General features: G+C 41.1%; 1 protein-coding gene across 1 annotated transcript in view; it reads right to left on the bottom strand.

Annotated features, from left to right (window-relative positions):
- PKHD1 (PKHD1 ciliary IPT domain containing fibrocystin/polyductin) overlaps positions 1–26,161 on the bottom strand; it is a 414,612-nt gene that overhangs the window by 384,552 nt on the left and 3,899 nt on the right. Inside the window, exons 2-14 of the mRNA XM_070418435.1 lie at positions 25,117–25,255; positions 23,527–23,604; positions 22,525–22,669; positions 19,323–19,431; positions 15,292–15,349; positions 12,002–12,080; positions 10,656–10,730; positions 9,060–9,124; positions 8,298–8,337; positions 7,356–7,426; positions 5,287–5,388; positions 4,366–4,461; positions 1,707–1,848 (exon numbers count right to left, since the gene is read on the bottom strand). Of these exons, the coding sequence (XP_070274536.1) occupies positions 1,707–1,848; positions 4,366–4,461; positions 5,287–5,388; positions 7,356–7,426; positions 8,298–8,337; positions 9,060–9,124; positions 10,656–10,730; positions 12,002–12,080; positions 15,292–15,349; positions 19,323–19,431; positions 22,525–22,669; positions 23,527–23,604; positions 25,117–25,168 (1,112 nt within the window). The 5' untranslated portion in view covers positions 25,169–25,255. The remainder of the gene's footprint in view (positions 1–1,706; positions 1,849–4,365; positions 4,462–5,286; positions 5,389–7,355; positions 7,427–8,297; positions 8,338–9,059; positions 9,125–10,655; positions 10,731–12,001; positions 12,081–15,291; positions 15,350–19,322; positions 19,432–22,524; positions 22,670–23,526; positions 23,605–25,116; positions 25,256–26,161) is intronic.

Genomic DNA, 26,161 nt, shown 5'->3' with positions numbered 1-26,161 from the left:
CTAGAGACCTAGTATTAGAGACAGATATGGATAAGAAAATTATTACACTACCCCAATAAATATCAAGAATATTTTCTGAGCCCAGGCAGCATGGCTCAGTAGTTGAGCGTCAACCTATGAACCAGGAGGTCACAGTTCGATTCCCGGTCAGGGCATCTGCCCAGGTTGCAGGCTTGATCTCTGGTATGGGGCATGCAGGAGGCAGAAGATCAATGATTCTCTCTCATCATTGATGTTTCTCTCTCCCTCTCCCTTCCTTTCTGAAATCAATTTTAAAAAATATTTTTTAAAGTATATTCTGAAATAGTTTTGAAAATAACTATTTTAAAGGTCCATCAATATAATTAATTTATCAATTAATAAATATTACAATTCTTAACATTTTTGAATTTTAAAGAAATTAATGACATAGGAGAGTTACTCTCTGGTTTATGGCTCCTCAAAATAGCAGTTAAAGAGACATACCCTACAGGTCGTCTTTTGAGGTGGTTTAACTCTCTCCTTACCACTCCACACACTAACTATAGTTAAAAGGTTTCCTTTGAACATCATTGATGGGCCTCAAAAAGGATAGCAAAGATGAATAGGTGCCATAAAGGACCACAAATTATTGCTACTTTAAAACCATATATTGGTAGTTAAACACCTAGTTAGTAAGACTTCCAGGACAACAGAAACTCTATTCTGTTCACAGATTTCCCTCTTAGTTGGCTTCTTCAATGTCTGAAATTCCCTGAACAGGGAAAAAAGCTTTTCATTCCACAACTGAATTAACAATGAATATGGCCAAATCCTTGGAGGAGCTCACAGAATGGCTCCAATTCACACTCAGGGTCATGACCAACCTCTCTCAAAAGAGTAAAGGATAACACAGTAAGGATCTATGCTTCTATATATACATTGGGAGTACACTAAGGAAACAGCATGTCTAAGAAATTCTCATTTTTTTATACTTTTAAGCCCACTTTGGAGAACCAGAAATTTTGGCAATATCCTTGCAGGGGTTAAAAAGATTCAAAGCCACAATCACATTGCAGTCACTACTACTGAAAACAATGTCTCCTAAGGCTCCAGCCTTTGCTCCCTCATATGACCAATGGGCAAATGCTGGCATCTTTCTTCGGCATCATCCGAATGTGAGTTTCATGTCTTAACCACGTACCCGCAGCAAATTTTACCCTGCTCTCGCTTAAGTCTCTTAGCCTACTCAACTCAATATGCCAATTAGTAGTCATCTCCAAATCAAATTGTAAACTAAGTTGTATCAAGTATGAAATTTATCTATTGTTCAAAATTTAGCATGCACCTGCCCAGCCTGCGTGGCTCAGTGGTTGAGCGTCAACCTATGAAGCAGGAGGTCATGGTTCAATTCCCAGTCAGGGTACGTGCCCAGGTTGTGGGCTCCATCCCTGGTGTGGGGCGTGCAGGAGGCAGTTGATCAATGATTCTCTCTCATCACTGATGTTTCTATCTCTCTCTCCCTCTCTCTTCCTCTGAAATCAATAAAAATATATTTCTTTAAATTTAGCATGTACCTATAAAAGACCTGCGGTACATTAGTATGAACAACACCAGTAAATAACGATGATCAAACTCTGTTGTGAAATTGGTGGACATTATAAATTTTATCCTGGAAACCTCATCGTTTACTTATCTGTCTCTTAAAGATGCTTTTGACACGGAATCTCACTTTTCCCACAACATACCTGAAAGGTTGCCCTTCCTTTGACCAAAATCCAAATGGAGAACTGGCATTGGGGACAATCTGCCGCCGGTACCCAGGGGTGGCTTCAGTCAGGTCTAAGCCCTCAGCAGCATCTCCAACCTCAAAAAGAAGCCCCCGGTTGCCTGGAAGACAGGTATACTTCATAAACACCCAAACTGAGGAACTACTTTACTGCATACAACAGAGTAAAGATGATCCAGGTACTAACTAGAAAGGTGAGTCAACTGAGACCCAGGTGGGAAGGGCATGGAAGAGGTCCTATAGGTAATACCAATGTTCTGCAAAGCCGTAAATACTGCTTGGGGCGGGATTTCGCCTCTTGGAGAGAGGGTGGATGAGGAATGGTAAGGGGAAATACTTTTAGAGGACCAGAGAAGAGTAGGGAGTCTTTTTTAATGAGAGTGTCTGGAGAAGAGGCCCGAGTCCTAGAGAAAATGTAAACAAGCAAACTGTGGTGGAGTAAAGGGGAAGATGTGATCATGTACTTGGGACTTGACTGCTGAGGAGTGGATTCAGCATCTTTTAATGTCCAATCCAGCTTGGGAGTTGTATTCCCTGGGATCCTTTTATTCCTCAGAAAATTGGCAACCCTTACATTTTTCTCATGTCATGGCCTCAGTTTGTGAATCTGCACATAGAACAAATCATGTGACATGCAGCTATTAAGAGACATTTTCAATGATGTTGTACTCATTAATTTGTGTTTTATTTTAGGCGAACCCTAAGACCAAAGGCCCATGTGTAAGCAATATTGGATACAAACTTGGATTGAGGGTAAAGGCTTGGGAATCACATATTTATGGGTTCAGATGCCAGCTCTGTCGCTTATTAAATGTGTAGCTTTGAGCAAACTGCTTGATGCCTTCATTTTCTCATGGATGAGGCCAATAATAAATAGAGATAATGCAGAAAAGACTAATGAAGCTTGAGTTATATGTCAATTATATCTTAATAAAGCTTAGGGGAAAACTGGGTAAATTTGACAATTCTGGCCAAAAAAAAACTAAGAGTGCTTGAACTACATACACAAAGAGTCTAAATATACTAAGTATTCAATAAAGGACAGTGACAGTAATTATTATTTTAAACTACTACTATTACTCCTCATTAATCCTTAAAAGGGGAAATGATAAGGAATAAGTAGAAAAATAAGAGCATATTTTGATACATTACTTGAGGTTTCTCAACCTCAGCACTATTGACACTTTGGGCTGGATACCTGGGTGTAGGCCAGTGATGGCGAACCTTTTGAGCTCGGCGTGTCAGCATTTTGAAAAATCCTAACTTAACTCTGGTGCCGTGTCACATATAGAAATTTTTTGATATTTGCAACCATAGTAAAACAAAGACTTATATTTTTTATATTTATTTTATATATTTAAATGCCATTTAACAAAGAAAAATCAACCAAAAAAATGAGTTCGCGTGTCACCTCTGACACGCGTGTCATAGGTTCGCCATCACTGGTGTAGGCTGTCCTGTGCATTGAAGGATGTTTAGTGGCACCTCTGGACTCCAGCCACTAGAGGCCAGTAGCACCACCACCACCTTCCCAGTTGTAACTGCCAGGCATTACCAAATGTTCCCTGCGGACCATTGAAAACCGCTGCATTACATAATAGTCTGCTCTACTTCCACAGAAGAAACTTCCAAGCATCTTCATAAAGGGCACTGTTGATCCTCAAAAACAGCTGCATTCAGGAAATTGTCCTACCATTACCCAAGCAGCTAAGAGGGGACAGTTCTCCATTTCCTGACAAAGGACACATTCTCTCCAGCACCTGCTTCGGTGGTTTCCTTGGATGGGAGCTTTCCCTGAGTACAAACTGCAGATCTGGGACCTGGAGAAGGCCCCAGCCAAAGCTTTGCATGCATTTTCACACCCAAATGGCTTTTCTTTAGAACGGTTTCTCCACCCTCTGCCTTCTAAGTGCTGAGATCTTGGAAGTGAGTCCACTGCCGGGAGTTTAACCAGGAAGTCAGCCCATGCAGGGCAGGTGAGCAATACAGGCGGCAGCTTGCCATTCTGGGCTGCGTAAGACACCAGCTGCCCCCATCCCTAGCTACACTTGAGCCTCCAGTCCTAATGCTTCCCAGAAAAGTGCCCCAGTTGTGTGCTTTCCATTTGTAGCCATGAGGTGGAAGCTTTAAACAGAGAAGGACAGGTGGGACCTCGCCTTCTCCATTTCTGCCCACTTCAGCCATAAACTGGTGGCGATGGCACAGCACAGCCATACTTTTCAGTCGCAGGCAGGTGCCTCAGAGAAGAAACACCATTTAAGTGCACCCCACTGTGCCCCATTCTCTGGCCTTTTCTGATGCTGCTGTTATGAGCGTGCTCTAATGCTCCCGGATAACAATGACTTGATTGCAGTTATGCTTCCGGGATCGTAGTCTCCACTGAACCCCATTGGCCGTCCATCTGGCTGGGGCCAGGAGTGCAATGTTGATGAACATCTGAATAAAGCTAAGAGCCACTCTGAGAGGAAAGCCCTGACGGTGGTATCATGGACCCAGAGCTCACTGAGCTAACCAGTCAAAAGCTGAGACAGAACGCCAACACTTTCATTCCTACTTCCAAGCCCATCCTGGTGAAAATGTAACCGAAGGTCACTGACCAGCCCTGGTGGCCTCCTTACCTGCCTGAGGAGCAGTGAGCCTTGCACCTTCTCCCGGGGACCTAGTGGTGCACGCAATCCTTGTGGGAGACACGTGTATAACATCACATGGAATGCCTGAGGAGAATTTTTAAAATTAGATATAGGTATAGGTATAGACATGGATATATAGAGAAATAGAGACAGATACATAGAATTTGATGGCAAGACAACAGGACCACACTGAAGTAGTCAGGCTCCTATTCTAAAGCACAGGGCTGAATGTAAATAGTATAGCAAAACTTCTCACCCCCGCTGAAGGAGGCCGGGAAAGGGAGAGTACAGGGCGTAGAGCATAGGGCAGCTTATAAAATCTGAAAGAAAGCAACGCAATGCCATCCACTGAGGGTGTACTGAACCCCTCAGCTGAGCTTGGGGAGGTATGTGTGACGTGAGAGTGTAAGGGCATTTTCCTGCATCTTGGTATCACCACCTAGAGGAGCATCCACCTGGCATAACTAAAGGTTCTAGATAGGTTCCACACACGGGTTTGCCATAGGGCATTCCAGAACAATCTGCAGAGCAATTTCCTGCCCACTCCGGCCTATCCACACAGAGAGGGCTAAGTAGGGAGAAGGGGAGGGGTTGCCTATGAGTAGGTGCAGACCTTTGTGAAGAGGCAGCTATACGTTTTCCCTCCCTTCACTCCCAAGATGGGGACACCCGAGGGAACTGCCCATGAATTGTGAGTGTGTCTGAGGACATCCTATTCCTGTTACATGTAGCAGAGTTGCAGGACCATGATCTCAACCAAACACAGGTATAATATGAGAGCGGGGTGGCACGATGAGTCAGAAGAGACAAAGATTGCTTCCCCCATACCCTCTCCATGCCCTAAGAGACACACAATCTCCTACAGCATTTAAAACTGTGAACTACTTTCAGCCATTTCAACTTAGTTACCTGCAATGGTAACCTGGGCAGGGATGTCAAAGAAGTCTCCTGTAATTGTGATGTCTGTTTTTCCCCCAAGGCTCCCAGTTTCTGGAAACACAGACAGTATTTCTGCAAGAGAGAAAAAAAAAGGTAAGCTTCCAAATATAGACCAGGATGTGACCCAGATAATAATATAACAGAAACTATCAATAATTTATATCCTACTATAACTTTCTAAGACTAAGAAACAGTTGAAATTTTTTCTAGTAATAGTCATTTTAAAATGCAGTTAATAAAAAGGACTCACACATAATAATATGTATGATGACATATATTATACAGGAGCAATATCTGAAAGGAAAGGGAAATGCAGTCACTCAGGCTCTGAGCTAAAATACCTACATACCATGATGCTTTCTTAGGAAATCTGTCTCCCAGCCTCAAGTCACAAAACAGGAGGTTAGACTTTATGGAGGAATCGCCTTTGGATGCACCATGCAAGGCTTCAGTTTACCCATGAGTCTGAATTTGCTCTAAGCAAAGGAACGGATCACACTGTCTTCAGTATCCTTGCACTCCTCCCCTTACTGCATGTCCCGAACCCATCCCCTCATCCCCCACCCCCTCCCATCCCCCGCACTTACCACCTCACACCCATTTTCATGCTGCCTCCTGATTGCTTCAAAACCCTACAGGAAGATGTCACATATCCCTAGGAGTTTCACTTTCCCTGATCCTTTCCTCTTCTATGATCAAACTTGGACAGTTCTAAATTTTATTCCCTCAAGGGGAAAGAGGAGCCATGATCTATGATAAATTGAAAATACCACTTCCAAATATGAATTTTATCAGGGCATCTCCTAGATAACATTTTGGTCCATGAGACAAAGAAGAGGAGATATATGGGGGCAAAGATGGATCTCCACACTCAAGTATCAAAATTCAACACTAATAACCTCCTTCTTTTCATCTACTATTTTATCATTCTTTTCAACATTCACAGAGCACATATGATGTAGCACAAGGAATATAAAGATGAATACAAAATAGTCCCCATCCTCGAGGAGATCAAAAGAATAAGGAAGGGCAGGTACACAAAAGTACAATTATTATATCTTAGGCTAGTGAAACTAGAGGGAGAATAGGAAAGTTCCCAGGAGAGATTTACGTGAGGGGAGAGGGTATGTAGAGTAGAAAGTGAATGTTAAAGGACGAATTAGAACTGGCCAAGTGAAGGGGTGCACAGTGCATTTAAGAGTTGCTGGGAAGAAAGAGAGAGAGAGAGAGAGAGAGAGAGAGAGAGAGAGAGATGGATAAACAGACAAGGAAGAGGTCAGAGTATGAGAAGCCTTTGGAGGTGGATGGTAAGCAGGGGAGAGGCATCAGATGTGTGAAGGGTGGTGGCTATGTAGAGCATGGATCAGCAGGGACAAATGGCAGGTCAGGGCCCCTTAGGAACTACTGCAGCATGCCAGGCAAGAAATGATGGAATCCTGAATTAAGGCAATGGTTGTAGAGACAGAGTGGATATGTCATATTTAAGAAATATATGGCAGATAAAACTGATAGAAATTGGTGACTGAATTGATGTGGAGATGAGGGAATCCCAAACTCATCTGTTTCATCAACAATTTATGGAGTTAGAAGGACAAACTCTATCCTGTCCACTTTATAGATGTTTGCTTGGGGTTCAGAAAGGCTAAATGACTTAACCAAACTCAAGTAGTAATTTAATGCCAGCGCTAGAGGAGTTCAGCCTTGGGCTCTTTGCATAACAGCCTGCTCTGCTATGAGGAAGTTCGGGCCTGAGAGTCCACATCCCAAGAAGATATTGGTGCTGGAAATATGAAATAGTTGTGTGATCAGAGATACCTGCCAGCCTACCTGATAGTCAAGGTTCAATATTGATGGGCAGACTCACAAAGAAGCTTGGGGTGAGTGGCAAGGAGAGTATACTTCCCACAGTATATTAATTACACGCATAAGATTTAGAATTAGACCTGCACTTTCTAGCACTGAGAACTTTGGAAGGAGGTCCCACGGTTCAGTGAGGTGTGAGGGAAGGAGTGAGGAGTATAGCGTGAAGGGACTAGTACCTGAGTATGTCTGGTACAGGAAAAGATCCTGTTTAGCACTGATCAGCCATGCATTCTTATGGACCATTGACCTTTAAAAAAGACAAAATTGTGTTTTAGATGAATATAGCATCTGAAATGGCTTATTTTTTTTTATTGGCTCCCTAATAGGAAGATTGTGAACTAACCTCCAATAATCTTTAGAACAGTTTAAATATCAGCTCCTTTTGATGATCAGAGAATGATATCAATGGGGCAAAGTATTCTGATCTAAAAAGTGATTGTATGAGAATAATAATACCAATTTCACAGAGTATCGAGAGCATGAAATGAAATGATGAATGTGAAAGGGCTTGATATGGAGCTGGCCTATAGGATATACTCAATGAATATTAGTTTTATTTCTTCCTAACTTAGAGAGAGAGAGACAGAGATAGAGAGAGACAGAGAATACCCATACTTTGGACTGTGTAGCTGAGAGTAACATGTCACCATCATCACAATGAAATCAACATTATTTAGACAATGTGTTTTTAAGGAAAATACATGCCAAATTATATAGTGACAGAACATGAGGTAAGTCATACAGAAAGAAATTTAAAAATTCTAATTTATCTCTCCATACCTCTATGAAATTGTACCCTTCCCATCATGAAATTCCTGGAATGTATCTAATAAAATTGTGTACTATCTTAAATTTGCAGTGCTATGAAATTACTCATGAGGTAATTCCCAAAATTCCGACCATCATCACATTAAAATATTTACATTATTTCAAGATGAGTGCAAAGGAATCAAATTTATCTACCCAAATAAAAGAGATCAAGTGGCTACACATGGTTTTATCATTCTATTCTGTTCATGTATGTTTGAAATTTTTTTATACAAGGTTAAAGAAAGGAAGCAAGACAAGAGAGAGATAATACAAGATGAAGGTAAATTTGGTTCCTCCCATTTACTTACTTTCCTTTGTTAAATACTGAGAAACTAACATTCTGGGAACCTGTAACAAACAAACAAAAACAGACATTAATACAGGAATCTGCATGAATCACCTGGGCCAGGCCATTGCTGCCATTACCCCAAGGACTCCAGATATCAAGCCATGACCCAAACCCGTAATTTCCTCAGTGGTGCCCAAAATAAACACATCGCATCTCTGCTCCATCAGCAATGTCAACATCCACCAATAAAAGGAGAAATGTATTGGCAGATGGCAGGTTAGAGTTCAGGCTTAAAGTTAGACCAACTGAGAAATCCTACTCCACTGATTACTAGCTTCAAGTTTATCACCTTTAAAGTGAAAATAATTTCACCAATCTCACAGGTTTATTGTGAGGATGATATTAGTCTATGTTAAAACTTCTTTACATAAGGTTTTTGTTTTGTTTCTATTGTTTTTAGAAAGAAGGGAGAGGAAGATAGCTATAGAAACATCAACAATGAGAGAGAATCACTGATTGACTGCCCCCTACTAGGGATTGAGTCGGCAACCTGGGCATGTGTCCTGACCGGGAATCGAATCATGACCTCCTGGTTCATAGGTCGATGATCAACCACTGAGCCACACCGGTTGGGCATATATATATATAGGGTTTGTAGGGAGTTCTCAACAATGGTAGTTACTATTATCATCCTCATGAGAACCAATGCTTGAAATGGTTTTTTTCCCCATACAGAGAAAGAAATGAATAAGACTTTAAAGCCGATACTTCGCAAACATACCAATATAGTTGCCTTCCACACGGCACTGCAGAGTGCCAAGACCATGGTCTTCCTGAAGGGGGTAGCTAGGGAAAGAACCAAACACCTGGGTGACAATTCCCAGACAACTCAGCTCATAAGCTCTAACTCTTTAGTCATAAAAGTAAAGCAATAATAATAATAATAATAATAATAGCAAATTAGCCAGAGAAAGTTGGTAGATACTAAAAGCAAAACGAGGTCATTGGGACAGATGCTTAGGGCACTACTAACTAGGGTTGTCATCTCATTTGCCACCAGTCAAAAGCACAGTGTGAGAGACATTTTACTTACTCCTACCCTCCACTCAGTCCTGTCTTTCCAAAATCCATTTTATGACAAGGATAGTAAAATTCTTATTTTAAAAAATCTATTGGCAGGAATGAACTCAAAAAAGGACAATCCTGGGCAGACAAACTTAAGACACCAGGAAGAAACCACATTACAGAATTTGGCTCTACTAAATGCTAGTCCAAAAAGCTAAGCTACAGGGTATAATTCCTGTGATGACCTCAAAGGGAGGTTAATCCACTTAGTCTAGAGCAGCGGTTCTCAACCTGTGGGTCACGACCCCTTTAGCGGTCCAACGACCCTTTCACAGGGGTCGCCTTAGACCATTTTGCATATCAGATATTTACATTACGATTCATAACAGTAGCAACATTACAGTTATGAAGTAGCAATGAAAATAATTTTATGGTTGGGTCACAACATGAGGAACTGTATTTAAAGGGCCAGAAGGTTGAGAACCACTGGTCTAGCGTAAAGTGAAAATCCAGCAAAAATGTTGGTTATCTGGACTGTAAGTATGTAGACACACATTTTAAAAATTGTCATTGAAATAAATAAATATATATAGTAGTTGCTTTCTTTAGCTAGTCATTATAGTATAGTGGTTAAGAGCATGAATCTGGAGGCTGAAAAGTCAGCCAGAGTTCAAATCCTACCTTTGCCACTTTCTCTTTGTGAGACATTGGGCAAGTTACTTAACCTCTCTGTGCCTCAGTTTCCTCAGCTATCAAGTGAGACTAATAACTATATGTACTCACGAGGTTACTGAGCGGCTTAAACGTAAAGCATTGGAGCAGGGCGTGGCCTACAGTAAGCACTTAGGACAGTGATGGCGAACCTTTTGAGCTCGGCGTGTCAGCATTTTGAAAAACCCTAACTTAACTCTGGTGCCGTGTCACATGTAGAAATGTTTTGATATTTGCAACCATAGTAAAACAAAGATTTATATTTTTGATATTTATTTTATATATTTAAATGCCATTTAACAAAGAAAAATCAACCAAAAAAATGAGTTCACGTGTCCCCTCTGACACGCGTGTCATAGGTTCGCCATCACTGACTTAGGAAGAAGTAGCTATTGTTTTCAAGAAAGGTTTCAGAATCACTTCAATTTGCATTTTGAACTAATTACTGTGCCTTTTTCAGAGTCTAAAGACAAAGCATTCAACTATTATGGTAATTTGTATTTAAAAATAGGTGTGTGTGTGTGTGTGTGTGTGTGTGTGTGTGTGTTCTACCCAGGTGGAAGAACCTAAAAGCATATATACTGGCAAGAAAAACACTCACCAGCTTCCAGTCTGCCTATTTACAAGAGAGCAAGGAGTGACCCAGTAGTCTCCTTGAGCTTCCAAGATCAATGGGCTGGAAAAAAAAGTGGGTGGGGGGAGACAAGAGACAATAGTATGCAATGCTTCCAGCAAGCATTCCAAGCAAAATTCAGACAAAACATTGTTATGAACATTCTCCTCTGGATTTATGGAGTATTACTGCAGGTAGGTGAAGTCTGTCCCCTGAGGGCATGTTGAACCAAATTCTCAGCCTGAAAGTAGGGGTGCACAACACTGCTTCATGGTTCATCCTCTCACACTGCAGAGGGAGCATTTCTTCTCTCCCGAAAAATCTTCATCTCTCCACATTGGCTATCGTGGGTCTACACAAAGCTATAGAAGAGTTTATGCCTTTGCTCCCCCTTTCAAAGATTGCTTCCCAGACCAAGGCTAAAATGGAACCAAGTAGTGAATAAGGCATATTGCCAATGGTGTGCTTTGGGCTTCTATCTTCCACAGGAAAATTAATTTCCTTTCAAGACAAGTTGACCATTACTGAATGCCAGAAATGTAGATCTTGAGAGTACTCGAGTCCCGTTCTCTTCAACTAGGGAAGAATCAAAGAGAGGAAGCGGAACAGAGGAGGATGGCCCACCCTGTCCACGGGGGTAAAGGAAAAACTAGACACAGTATACAGAATCTACTCAGCCGAGCATATAGTAAGATTATGTGCCTTCTACTTTGTAAACTCTCACTGTAATTGCTTCATAGGTTAAATAACCACCTTCAACACTCCCCTCTTATTCTCCTCTCTTTCTGGTATGGATTATTTAGTAGAATCACATTCCATTTTTTTAAAGCTTCCAATAGAAAAAATCATGTTGACATCCTAATCACTCCCAGAAAACATTAAAGACTCAATGGCTTGCAGTACCTTCTTCCGTATTTCCTCTGATCACACTAATAGAATTTCTAAATGCACAAATGGAGAGCAACCAAGCAAGGAAGTTAATGGTCTTTGGGGTTCACACATCATTTTATAAAGAATTTAGTTCATCCTGAGGAACAAAATGGGGAAGGGGAAGAATGGAAAAAGAAAATCCACAGATGCAATTACAGTATAATTCACACTGAGCCCAGAGTGACTAGTTGTCAGTAAATAAATGGACAAACTTAATCGACCAGTCGCAATTACATTAGCAAAGTTTGCTGAAGCCCAGCTCACCAGGGACCATAAACTGCAAAGAGGGAAAATAGTAATTCTGTGCCAACTGCTTACAATTTATTGCTCTCAGTGAAGCCGGCCCCAGGAAACAATACAGCATATTTGTAACTAGTTGTACGTCAAAACAAACACATGCTTACCTATCAATGTACTCAGCATTAAAATCAAAGGTTTCCAATTGTCCAGTGATAATCCAGCCATGCACATGTATTAGTTGTCCTGTTTAGTAGAGAAGATTTTTAAAAATTGAATATACTTCTTAGCTCAAAACTCTAAATGAATAACATAAACTGTATTTCTTTTTATACATTTCAATATGGCCAAGTTGGTCATGATTCAGAATATTTACTTCTTTATAAATGGTACAACGGGAAAGGATCATGATCCTTTGATTGATATTACTGATCAGAAAGGCTAAAATAACCACTGATTGCACTTATAGTTTAATGGTCTACGTATCTTGCATAGAAGGAATAGTGGGCCTTCCTCACAGTCCCATGAAGCATGAAGCTTTCAAGAGGAGCAGCCGGTTTCTGTACATGGCTCCTTTCTACTTGCTTGCCTGTGTGTAGCCATCCACCCAATGTGGGATTGAAGAGCAGCATGCCTCGGGCTGCTCCACGCTTCGTGAGACTTTCCTCTGGACACTTGCTAATATGAACTCCTGTGATATGAGGAGGCTCCTATCACCTGCATGGGTACTCAGGGATACTAAACTTTTTTTCCATATCTCAGAGTACAAAAGATAAATATCATGTTTGACCAAAACGGACCGGAACTAAAAGAAAGGGCATGAGACAGCAGTGGAATTATGGGCAATCGCATGTCTTGTTCATTTCATTAATGTGCTCATGTTCAAGTAGGGTAATTTGGGGATCCACAAACAGCAGGTGTGTGCCTTGCTTGCTGAAACATGGGTGACTTCTGCCGGGTTTCTTCTATGTGACTTGCAGGGCTTTCCATTGGGTATTAAGTTTTTTCTTAATACTCCCCTCTGTTGAGTTCATAAGATGAATGAAGTTGCAGGCATCAGCGGTCTCCTTTCAGCAAGGCACACTTCAGTACAACCCCTAGCCCCTCTGCTTCTAGGAGTAGGGGAAGAAATCTAAAGTAGCCCCTTCTCAGAAAGAGCTCAGGGGCCCTACATGAGCTGGTCACTTCCATAGTTGAAAAACAGCTAAACTCAGTTCTGTGGACCTGCAGGAGGCAACTTTTAAGCAAATACATCACAGCGAGGTTATGATGTTAAATAAAGATCACCACGTAACCCCCAACCTGGAAGAATGTGCCTTTCAAAGAATTACAGAACTTAACCATCTATGCTGTCATCTTTCATCAACACCTACAATGTTTACACAAGAGAGACGTGTTGGATCAGGAGGTAAAACTTCTAAAATAGAAGAGAAGGGCACCTAAGGGGTTCATGAGGTCACTGAATTCAGAGGACTTCAGTGGCCTTGAAAGAGCATTACCATGTAATTGTCACCTTCACAGTAGATGACTGTATTGAAACAATGAGAACCTTCCAGGAAGTATTACCCCCACTTCACAGGTGAATGGGTAGAAAGAGAGGAAACCTGATGACTTAGGCAAAGGTCAGAGAGTTGGCAAAAGCCTATTGTCTGAAGGTCTCTGCTACTGCCAACAATTAGCAAAATAATTCTCCTTCATTTTAGTAGGGCTCAATTACGGATGTCCTGACTTTGGAGGACATGATTTCTAGTTTTGATGAGCATAATTTTAGAAACTACTAACAGGTTGTAGAAATTAAGAATCCTTGTGAGTTTCTGTTTTGTTTCTAAACAGAGAGAGAAAGACCAACCGAATCTGACAAATGGCTAAGCCAGACTGTGAGGCTGGAGGATTCTGCGTCACAGTGAACGACTGTTAACCACATATAGAAATTCAACTGCTCATAAAACATCGACTCTCCTGTCCCCACCACCTCCCCCGCCTCCCTGGCTGCTACTCTGGGCAGCCTTCCCAAATGAAATGAGAGTAATCGTGTGGAAAGTGATTTCAAAGATGCAGCCGGGTGGATCCTGCCCAGAGGGACCCCTCCAAGCAGGTCAGTCACCAATTGTTCCCCCAGAAGGTGGAGGAGACAGTGTGTGGAAGTCAAACTCAGTGGGAGAAATGGGCTTGACAGATCTGGGTACCAGCTGACATCCCATTTCACACTTCTAAGGGCTGGCTCCTTCCTCATGCCTCACCCTAACAAGACTTCTTCTGCTATCTAAACAGGCCTTTCTAAACCCAGAGCAGCAGGAATCCAAATGTCTGCATGTGATTTTCATAGACCACATCTCTTTTTAATAAAACATTATCATGTGCTGATTATTCAGACAAATGGAAATAAACAGATCTGTGAATAAACTGCATTAATAAGGTAAAGCTGAAACTGTGCCTATATATACACACACAGATGTACAAACACTTTTTAGTAACTCAGATGCTCATTTTGGCATTCTTGAGCAGTCAAGCCATTCAAAACAACCAGTTAGTTTATGCATTTAGACACAACCACACATAAAAATTTGGCAACTTGTATTCCCATCTGGAAACCCTGAACAAATTTAAAAAACCTAAAATACATGTAAGACTTTGCCAAGAATCAAACAGCAAATTATATATAATCCTAGCTGTGTTTACGACTCCGTTTGAAAGCAGGTTTAGAGATTCCTGAATCTCTTGCTTGCAATCACTTCTTTAATGTTAATCCCCCAGCTTTCTCGCCTTCTCTCCTTCTGTCCTAGCCTCTTGGCCTTTGCATATCTGTGAGCTAACTCATGCACAAACCCCCAGGATAAGGGATCAGGGTTAATGATCTTCATGTGGTATCCAACACTGCTCAACACAGGACAAAATGTTGGGCATATGGGCCCAGTCTGGTTTCTGACTATCTAGGTTCCAATCTCAGCTGTACACTTATTAGCAGGATGACTTTAGGCAAGTGACTTAACCTCTTGGCATCTATTTCCTCATTTGAAAAAATGGGAATAATAACAGTTCCTACACCATCAGGTTCTTGTGAGGATATAACAATGTAATATATGCCAAAAGCTTGAACAGAACCCGGTTCACAGTAAGTTTCAATAAAGCTTTGCTATTATGTGGCGAGTTATAAAGTCACAGCAATGAAGATTTCTATTTCCTCCATTCTCTGGCAGCACCTGGTTTGATTTTGCTGCCTCTCTTTTCGTGTTGGGATGCCTTTCGTTATCAGTGAACTAATAGAGCGAAAGTGCCCAGAGGTGAAAACAAACCAGGTTAAAAATAAACCAGAGACCTACACTTATTTTCAAAACAGCATCACAGAAGAAGCTGGAATTTCCCATTTAGGAAGACCACCCACCTGGATAGAGGAATTTGCAACAGGCATTGGCAGAGGGATTCACAAGTGTTCCTATTTTAATAGGAGATGTCTTACCTGGAACTCCGCTTGGTGGACTCACGTGGTAAACAATGGGTGTCTGTGCCCTGGAAAACTGTTCAGAAAATGTTATCACAAGTGAGCAATTCATTAGAATCTCACCACCACAAGCACAAGTCATTCCTCACAGAGCGTCCAGCTAAGGTAGTAAATGGTATATTTCCTCAAACCACCTTAAATCTAGCTCTTTTTTATCTTTGTAATATTTCTGTAAAGAGGGAGTGGCAGATATCATTACAACTCTTCCATGGATCAGGTAAAGGAATTCAAAAAAAGTCATATAAGAACGCACCCTTGTACCATGTTGCCCAAACTTTGGCAAGAGTGTTTCTACCTGCCAGACTCAGGAGCACGTTCTACCAGAAGGAAAGGTAGGCAGCCCACACTTTAAAATACCAACCTTTTCATTCCATTATTGTAACTTGGTATCTTGGAGCCTTGAAAGGTTGTTTTTTTCCCCCTACACAATAATTTGTTTATTTAAGTGGAAAGAATTGCAACTTAAACTATTATCAGCCAGCATTATGGTAGGGAATTAGCAAACTACGAAAAATTGGAAGTTGGAGATGCACACAAGCAAGGTAGTTATTGGGAACATGGAAGGTGCCTGTTGGGAGGAAAATGATTCAAATGATTCAAGGAATGGGAAGCAACATTACTCTTCAAGGAGGGAAAAGCACGGATGGAGAGGTGGGAGCCTGTACCTGGCAGTGCCTCCAAAGCACTTCATCTGCTTACCATAAACCTCACACATGAGGTACAATGCCTGGCTCAGTCATTGTCGTATTCCTGTGCACAGCCTGGTAGGTAGAAGACGTTCAAATTTTTGTGAGTGAATGGAGAGGCCCCATCTGAGATGATGGATATATTGTCTAAGCCAGTGGTTCTCAACCTTCCTAATGCCGCGACCCTTTAATACAGTTCCTCATGTTGTGGTGACCCCCAATTTCATTGTTACAAATTGAACATAATTAAAGCATAGTGATTAATCACAAAAACAATATGTAATTATGTATGTGTTTTCCGATGGTCTTAGGCAACCCCTGTGAAAGGGTCGTTCGACCCCCAAGGGTCACGACCCACAAGTTGAGAACCGCTGGAAGCAGAGAGACTGAGACAATTCCAGGAGTTCTAGCTTGCCTATAGGCATCTGACTTAGTCCCAGATCAATTTGTTTCACAGTCAGGGCCAGTGATAAGAAGTAAAGCGGTAAGAATGGACTGACCAGGCCAAGGTGTGACGATGAGCTAAGGACTCTCCCAGAATGAGACCGGTTCTCCCAAACTCCTCTATCTGCCTACACCACCACAATCGCTCCCCACAATCTGCAGTGCTTCCCTGCTTCCCATTTGCAAAACAAAGACAGCAAATTGTTTTGCTTGGAGTGCTTCCAGCACCCCAGGAGTCCACCTTCCCGAGGAGAATGTTACCAAAGAGTAATCCCTCGTTAATCAACAGCCCTAATCAGACATCAAGAACCAACAGACACTTCCACAAAGCTGCTGAAGGCTTGGCAAGTGCAATTTTAGGTATTGATCCACACAGCTGTACCGTTTGCCATCAAGACTAATTTTCTCCCTTTCTAAAGGAAAGGGTTAGAAAATAGTTCACAGAAAATATGTAGAGTCAGGGGTCAAAATAAGAATGCAGTGACCTCACCGGTTGGGAGCTGGCTCCATCTCACCAAAGATAAAGATTAATGTTAATTCCAACCTGCCAAGCACATAATCCCCACCACCGCCTCCCAACCTCTTCCTGCACCCAGGCCTTCATCTCCCACCGGTTTTCCCTTCATACCATCGTCACTTCCATTAGGACTTTATCATAGGAGCCTCATGAAATAGACGAATGGTCATTGTTCCTCACGGATGTTAGAAACTGAGGCAAATGGAACAACTAAGTCCCAATCAACTAAGGACACATACCTCTTGATTTCCAACTTGAGATATTAAAATCTACCACTTAGACTATAAGCCTTCCACCAGAAGTTGGGGGAGAAGGGGGACGGGTAGAGCAATTCCTTCATCACCCCCTCTCAATTCCCCAGACACGGTGGGGCAGGCTCAGAGTTCAACCTCCAAAAAGGCTTCACCTGTGATTCTCTCTGAGCTGACACAACATAAAATGGTACATTTCTAAGAGAAACAAGCCCCTGGTCACCCACCAAGCTAGAGACATGACAACGTGAAAAATTAATGAGCTTCCAAATCCAGCTGACCACATGCTGATCCTTGAGACTAAATCAGATCATCAGCGAGGTGGGGGAGGGGGGGAGAGGAAAAGCAGGGGATTAGAATGTCAAAGACACAGCCACCAGCTGCTTGATAAACCTGTGAGTTGTTGAACCTGTCAGTGCCTGCAGCAGGCTCTTTGGAGTGGACCGGCGAGGTAGGATTAATTTTTAATACTCACGGTTCCCCCAGTCCCAATCCCAAAACAAAAAGACCCCCGTGTTTTATTTAGCTCTCATTAACTGCATCCCCCGGTGAGTTTTCATCAACACGCCAAGCTGGTTGGACCACTGAAGGACTTATTTTCTTCAATGTGCAATTTTAGGCACTGTTTCTCTTCTTTCCCCTTCTGCTTGTTCCCAAGCTTTAATAAGTAGGAAAACTACTAGCTGGGGCGAAAGCCCAAGCAGCATGGTGACTGAGGAGCATGTTCTGCCACCTCTTTTCTGTTAGAGTCACTAAGACAGTCTAGAGGTGATGGTGCGGGTCTTAATAAGAGGGAATGCTTTTTTCCTTTCTGTGCCTATGTGCAGAAGCAAAATTCTGGAAAAGAAGATTCTCTTGGAGTGAGAAACAAGTTGGTAAATGTGAATTGACAGCAAATTCCAAAATTGGCCGAAACCGGTTTGGCTCAGTGGATAGAGCATGGGCCTGTGGACTGAAAGGTCCCAGGTTTGATTCCGGTCAAGGGCATGTACCTGGGTTTCGGGCACATCCCCAGTAGGAGATGTGCAGGAGGCAGCTGATGATGTTTCTCTCTCATCGATGTTTCTGGCTCTCTATCTCTCTCCCTTCCTCTCTGTAAAAAATCAATAAAATGTATTTTTTTTTAAAAATTCCAAAATTGAAAAATGAATTGCCTATATCAAATGTGGATCACATTAAAGGAGAATTTAGAGGATGAAGTCTTGCTCTAAAGGAGCACTGAGGAATGACTGAATTTTACTTTCATAAACAGAGGCTCCCAATGAGGAGGACATGTCAAAGGAACACTGCCAAAGCTCTGCCTTTTATGAGAAGTCTGGGACCTATACTTTCAGGATCTATTTTGGTGTAAAAGTAATCTGAAATGGACAGTACACTGAACCAAACAGAACATGAAGCCCCAGTGTGCATATTGAGTCTCTAAAATAAGTCAAGCATTAGCACATAAACTCTTTTTCTTTCTCTCTCTCTCTCTCTCTCTCTCTCTCTCTCTCTCTCTCTCTCTCTCCCTCCCCCTCTCTCCTCCCCTCTCCCCTTTTAACTCTGAGCTTGAAGGAGAAACTTTCACTCTAGGGTTAGAAAGAGTACAGAAATCAACCGTGAGGTAGAGAGGAAGTTAAAATTTGGGTTCCTGAGTCCCTTCACCATGCTGAGACCCAAAGTGCTGGCAGCTGTACAATGGAATGCTGATGCACACTTGTGATCTTTGTGGCTCCTCTGAGCTTCAGTTTAGACACGGATCAGAGTCAGATGCAGGTTCAAACCCTAGTTCTGCCATTTAGTAGCTAGGCAAATTTTTTATGACATGGGCAAATTATTTAATCTCCCTAAGCCTCAGGTTGCCCATCTATAAAATCAGGATAATAAATAGCTACCCCATAAAATTGTTGTGATCATTAAATTAACGTGCATAAAGATATACAGCACTCAATACTTATCTTTCATTAGTGTAGTCTCAGAAACCTCATAACTATCATCCACCTTTCCTCTTACCCTGGCAAAGCAGACTCCCTGCCTCATTTATAACTTGCTTGTCAATAGCACAAGCACACCCTCAGACCAGGCAAACACTTCTCCATCCTTAGAACCCACCTTGAAAGAACAGCTGTCTGGTAGTCCTGCAGTTGGGCTGCCTACCACCTGTCCCCCAGAGTGCACTTCCAGGTGGTACATGCCCTCATGTACTTGGGACAGCAGAGACCTGAGGACAGACAGTGGAAATCCTTGTGAATTAAACACTCTGAACTGTCAAAACTAGCAGCCCCACCTGACCACTTCAAATCCCCTCCCTGCCCCTGTGCAGCAGAGCTAACCTGAGAAGGCTAAAAGGCTAATTCCAATGTAAGTAACCCCGATATTTGGGCGGGCTAGCAATCTGAACCTGTGCCAGCAATCTAATGTACATTCTTGATAACCTATAATTAAGTCACTGCCCCTTTCCTCTACAAACTGGTCTTGCAAGACCTGTTACCTAAATGCTCACATTTTACAGAGGCCATAAACCATGAACACTACACAACCCCCAGAGGGGGTTATCAGCGCTGGCACCAGGCCAGGCCCTTAGATATGATCTCAAGACCCCCATCCCAACCCACGAGGCTTTTTGCAAAGCCCACGAAAGGTCCAGAAGTCCCCATCCATATTTGGGGGACAAAGAAACCAAAAGGGGATAAAAGAAGGGCTTCCACCATATTGGTTTGCTCAGACTTTGGAGGCAACTCCCAACTCCTCTAAGACCGCCGGCACAATAAAGCTGTGTAACTCCATTTCTCTAAGTGTCGCTTGGGTTTCTTCGGTCTTCTACAATAAACCAAGGATTCCTGTATTCTATTTTTGACCTCCTATAGCCACTCACCCACTAGACTCTAAAGGTTGAATCCTTCAGCAAAAGAGGTTATGATTTTTTAATTGAAAGTAACTTAAATTTTTAAAAAGTCCTGAAAAGTTTGGAAGGGACATTGCTAGTTTCCATATTTTTAAAAAATGACAGTTCCAATTAGATGAAGAGATTTATGTGTGTGAACACAGCAGGTTAAGGACAAAGTGGGGCTTGAATCCTAGGCTCTTTATGATAAAAGGCATTGATTTTACCTTTTGCCAAAAAAATTATTGACTTCATAATCATCTAAGCATCCCATAAACACTTCACATCTCCTTCAAGAGAATCCCAGCCTGGCAGACGTGGCTCAGTGGTTGAGCAACAAACTATGAACCAGGAGGTCACGGTTTGATTCCCAGTCAGAGCACATGCCCGGGTTGTGGGCTTGATCTCCAGTGTGGGGCGTGCAGGAAGCAGCTGATCAATGATTCTCTCTCATCAATGATTCTCTCTCATCATTGATGTTTCTATCTCTCTCCCTCTCCTTCCTCTCTGAAATCAATAAAAATCTTTTTAAAAAGAGAGAGAGAGAGAATCCCAGACCTTCTCTCCTAATTTCATGAGTATCACAGCAATTTCTTTGCCTCTTTGAGGCTGCCATTTATGTTGATTTGTATAAGGGGAAATATGATGAATAAGAAGCTAGCTTTATGAAGTGCCTCCCTTGCAAACCTTCTCATCAAAAATCTTTTAGTATGACCTTAAATATTTAAATTTGCACTGTCCAATGTGCTGCCCACTAGGCACAAGTGTTATTGAGCACTTAAAATGTGGCTCTATATAAGATGTGCTCTATATAAATTACACACTGGATTTTGAGGATTTAATATGCAAAAAAAAGAATATACAGTATCTCATTAGTAATCTATATATTGACTACATATGAAATGACAATATGTTGGATATGTTGAGTTATTAAAATTCATTTTACTTGTTTCTTTTGACTTTTTTATGTGGCCACTAGAAAATTTTAAATTATATCTGTGTCTTATGTTACATTTTGATTAGGCAGTGCTGATTTGGATGTTATAATGCCTGTTTTGTGAGAGCAGATAAGTTTTTTCATGATAATGAGTGTGACAGTATTTCATTGATCATACAATGTTTTTAACACTTTAATGTTAATTGAACTTGACAGTCATCTTCCAATGAATGAGTACATTGAAAAAAACTAGTACTTCTTTTTCTCTAAAAAGATGGTATAAAATGAATGGTGCATTATTTGTATGTTAGGACTGACAAGATTAAACAAGTGAATCTTCTGGGCTTTGACTTATTTCACAGCAAGTTCTTGCAAGAATACACATGCTCAAATATATCATAAAACCTATGGGAAATATAAAGCCCAGTGTTAAAACCAATAGTAGTGCTATAAGATTTCAGTTCAACAGACATCTATTGAGCATCTTTAACTTGTAAGGTATTGGGCTAAGCACCATAAGGATTCCAAAGTGGGGTTAAACATACCCCCTGTCCTCAAAGAACTTGATTCTATAAGGATGAATCAGACAAGTGGGCAACTGACATCAGTATCAGAGAAACATAGGGCTGAAGAAAGGGGCCACTAGGGCAACACATGCTGTGCTTTTGTGTAAATTATAAAAATATCCCCCTTCACAAAAAGATTTACACACACACACACACATCTTGTGGATGAATTACTAAAAGATGCTCCTTTCTCAAAGCTGTTGCAACCACAGCCTGGATTTCAGCCCTTAACTGTCCCCTTTTCAATGAAAGGAAAGATTACACTCAATTGGGTGATCAAGGAAAAGGTGGCATTTGGAGTATGGTTGATTAGGATTTCAATAAGGAGAGATGGAAGAGGAGGAAGGAACACAAGATGAAAGGAAATGACCATGTTTTTTTCTCTCTACCAATGACCCACTTTTATGAAGCATCTCTAACACATGAGAAGAGAAAGAATGAACTAGTATAAACTTCATAGGTCAACACAAACTTGAGTAGAACAATAGATTACCTGGAATGCTATACAAGCTCAGCAAACACAGTGAGAGGATTAAAGCAACTTTCCTTTCTAGCTGGTTTTGGGTTTATGCACAGTCATTAAAATTATACCTATTTTAAAAGACGGATTCTTTAGACGGCAAAATGGAACCATTTATTGAAATCCTACTAGTAATAACTATAGAGCTTCTTGCAAAAAAAAAAAATTTAAATAGCTGGAAACCCAATCTAGCTCCTTCTTATAAATATCTCAAAATTCTCCACTATATTCTCACCCTCCTTTAAGCCTTGATAAGGACCTTTTAAGAAGCATATTCACATAGAACATTTTAAAAGACTATAGCAAATAATTGCAGCCACAGCAGGAGTGGCTCTAATTTGCCACCAAAATACGACTGAAATAAGCAAAGCACTTGTCCTGTCTGATCTTATTTCGGGGAGTTATACCTGGTCTTGCACATCACCACTGGCAAATCCAAGAAGACAGGGGAGACATCACAGGGGATGCTGGGCAGTGCAGGCACGGCCACATTCACCAGGTGTATTTCCAGCTGAGAACCATTGGTGGGATAAAGGAGACTGGACTCCAAATCTAAGCATAAGGAAAAGAGGAATCTCAGGCTGAGCAGAGTCATAACCCGCACAGGAGACTATAAAAACATGGCCACATGGGGGCAATGTGAGACACTGAGTTCGCCTAAGGATTAAATCAATGCTCCTCATCCCCAAGGCATTTATGACTGCTATGTAAATGAGTGTTCATTTGTAAATTCATATAAAATGTTTTATCTCTTCAAGTTGATCTACCTAAACCAGGAAAGAATATTTCAACCCTCAAAATTACTCTCTACTGTGGAAGGGATGGATACATAAGCCATGGTTAGAAGCTCCCATGTATTGAATGACCTACAAGGAAGATAACCAAGATTCTGGAGGGGCCCCATTGCCAAGTACTATGTATGTCAAGTGCTTCCATACCTCACTGAGGGTCCCTAGAGTCCCATCCACCCCACAGGTGGGATAAGAAAGTGGACATGGGCTGGTATGGCTCCATGGTTCAGCGTCAGCCTATGAACCAGGAGATCATGGTTCCATTCCCGGGCAAGGCACATGCTCAGGTTGTGTGCAGGAGGCAACGGATTGATGATTCTCTCTCATCATTGATGTTTCTAACTCTTTCTCCCTCTTCCTCTCCTTTCCTCTCTGAAATCAATAAAAATATTAAATTAAAAAAATAAAAGAAAGTGGACACAGCTTATAATGAGCTCTGCTTCTGTGACATTAACACGTGAGCATCTGGAAACACAGAAGCTGGTCAGTTGGACTGTCTCCCTTCAGGCCCTCTTTTACACCTGTCCTTAGACAAGGAAAAACACCACAGACTCATATTCTTTAGAATTCTTTAGATTAATAATTAAGAAACTTGTATTTGGTAAGACATAAACCTACCATCAAAAATGACTGTGATCCACGTTCCCCCTGCAATGCTACCTTCTTCAGGTTCAATGTGGAAACTCAGGCAAGGCACTACAAATAAGCGAGAAAAACACTGCTTTTGAAGGTCAGATTCAATCCACCAGCTTCCCCAGTGTTATGAAGCAAAATTGAACATTCACCAGAATCTCCAAAAGGGCTTGACAAAGCAGAGATTGCTAGGCCCCACCCTAGAGTTTCTGATTCAGTGTGTTCGGGATAGGGCCCAAGATTTTACATTGCTGACCAGGTGCTGTTGGTCTAGGGACCACACCTTCAGAACTCCCATTTGAAGGAAAGTTCTGACTGATTCTCTCATCTTAGGCAACCAAAAACCCAGTGTTCATCAGAACAATCCTGAATTTCTGCTTCCTCTGGAAAGAGCCTCAAGGTCACCTTTAGTACCTAATTCAACCCATAATAGCTCTTATCTCTCTTTCTCACTCTTTAATAAGGCAGTTGTATTTAATTGTAAAGTCACCACTTATTTCTTGTATTTCCACTTCCCAGAGAAGAGGAGAAACTTCAAGATGCTGTCCTAATTTGAATCCACCTGCTCAGTATCCACCCTCTGCTTTCCCCCTAGTTTTGAATACATGATCCAAATGACTCTCCCAATAAAAATTCTCTAGATTTTTGCCTTGCCTATACAGAAAAGGATTGAAGCATGGATCACTGCTGAATTTCCTTAAAATGAAAAAACACTATACACTTCACATGCTAGGCTAGATTGGGTTCTCCCACAGAACCCTTTGGTTGAACATGACCTTATTAATCCCTCATCTTTGAAAATGCTCCTGAACATTCTTTGGCCAAGTAAAGCCAATTCAAGGAAGCCATAAAAAGCAGTCAGCTACTTGGTGAGGTCACCAGGAAAAGTGTTATCTACAGAACACTTCAGTTTCTATATCAAGAACATTAAATGATAATCCAGGCCTCCCTAACGCTGGCTAGCCTAGGGCTTCCATGTACAGGTTTACAGGTGGTACACTGTACAACCAAGGGTGATGAAATCATCCACAGCTAAACAGTCATTCATCGCAGCCCCGGGAAGACCAGTCCATGCCTACACCTCCAAGGTACATTAGATAGTTCTACCTAAAGAAAACCAAAAACAAATGCCATAAAATGACACAGAGGATAATCAGATTCACAGAGACAGAGACATCATTTGAAAAAAGGAGATTTTAATACAAGTAGTCATTAATCACTAAGACAAGATAAGCTACTCCCTTTGGGAAGATAAAACAATAAAACCTAAAAAAGAATTACATCATATGACCCAAAAAGCAATTATAAAAGGAAAGTTATAAGTTATAATTAAAAACTCTAGACTATAAAAGCAACCTACACTGGTCATTAAAAATTGATGTATATATTCATAACTATTTAATATATAACCTCAACTACTAAGCAGAAAAAAATTATTATTAAGCAGAGAAAATTTAAACCCAGGGCAGATACTTCAACACTTCCCCCCAATAATATTTAAGTATCCTTATACTAGTTCTGAAGGTAACCTGTCGTGTTCTATCTATTAATTCCTTCAAAACACATCCTACTTACTTGCCAAAAGTATCATTTCAATACTTCTCAGAGAGATCAGCCAAGCAATCATCTCATCCACTTTAGTCAATCCTCTCAAAGTTGCTCAGACACAGAAAAGCATTTTCAGTTTTGATTGGAACAGCATAGCTTTTGCGCTCTATAAAAAAATAAAATTAAAAATTACTATTTTTTTTGCTTAAAAACTGTTACTGTGCTATGTTAAAAGTTGGGAAATTAAAGAAGTGATACCAATATAACTACAGAATACTCAAAGGGACCCACCATCTTCTGAAACTGTGGTGAAAAAGACAATCTATGAACTTTACATAAAAACATCACTATTTCACCCATCCCCTTATCCCACCAACTTACTGTATGCATGTTTGAGTTGGATAAATAATAACATCTCTGATTAACTCATTATTATACAAAAGCTTAATTTTGAAAAATAAATTCTAGATATCTATTATATCTAGATGTAAATAAATACTAGTTAATGGTGGTTTTGGGAGAGGGTTTTGTTGGTTTTGTTTGTTTGTTTGTCAGTCCTCTAGAAAATTAGTACCATTTTTCAACCCTAAAAAGTGAAGACCTTAGCAAAGTAAATGTTCAGTATGGTAATGGGTTGAAAAATGGTACTAATGGGAATTGAGGCAAAATTGTGTTATCCTCACAGTAGAAGAGTAAGGGAGGAAAGAAACAGAGAAAGGAAAAGCTGGACCCTCTGCACCCCATCCCACAATGCCCAGTATGCCAGACCTACCTTCCTTAAACACTGTCTTCATTGTGCTATTCTTCTGCTTTGTGGATGAGAAGGGGCTAGCTAGCCTGACTAACTTAGGGAAGGCCTGTGTGGTGGCCATGCAAACTCATAAACCTAAAGTAACCACAAAGGATGGTCTGAAATTACAGTAACACCTTTCCATTAAAAAGCAGTTTATAGTGGGTAGTCATATCCTAGGTCAGTATCTTCTCCAACAAAGATCAAACTTTGATCTTTACTGAGCCTACTGTCCTTTTGTATTCTTGTGAAATGTCAGGGTAACTTGTAACTTCCCTTTTT

This window comes from Myotis yumanensis, unplaced genomic scaffold (genome assembly GCF_028538775.1).
Source record: "Myotis yumanensis isolate MYYU_CA2020_CCGP unplaced genomic scaffold, mMyoYum1.0.hap1 SCAF_6, whole genome shotgun sequence".
Taxonomy (NCBI): domain Eukaryota; kingdom Metazoa; phylum Chordata; class Mammalia; order Chiroptera; family Vespertilionidae; genus Myotis; species Myotis yumanensis.
This window is presented reverse-complemented; position numbering and strand designations above follow the sequence as displayed.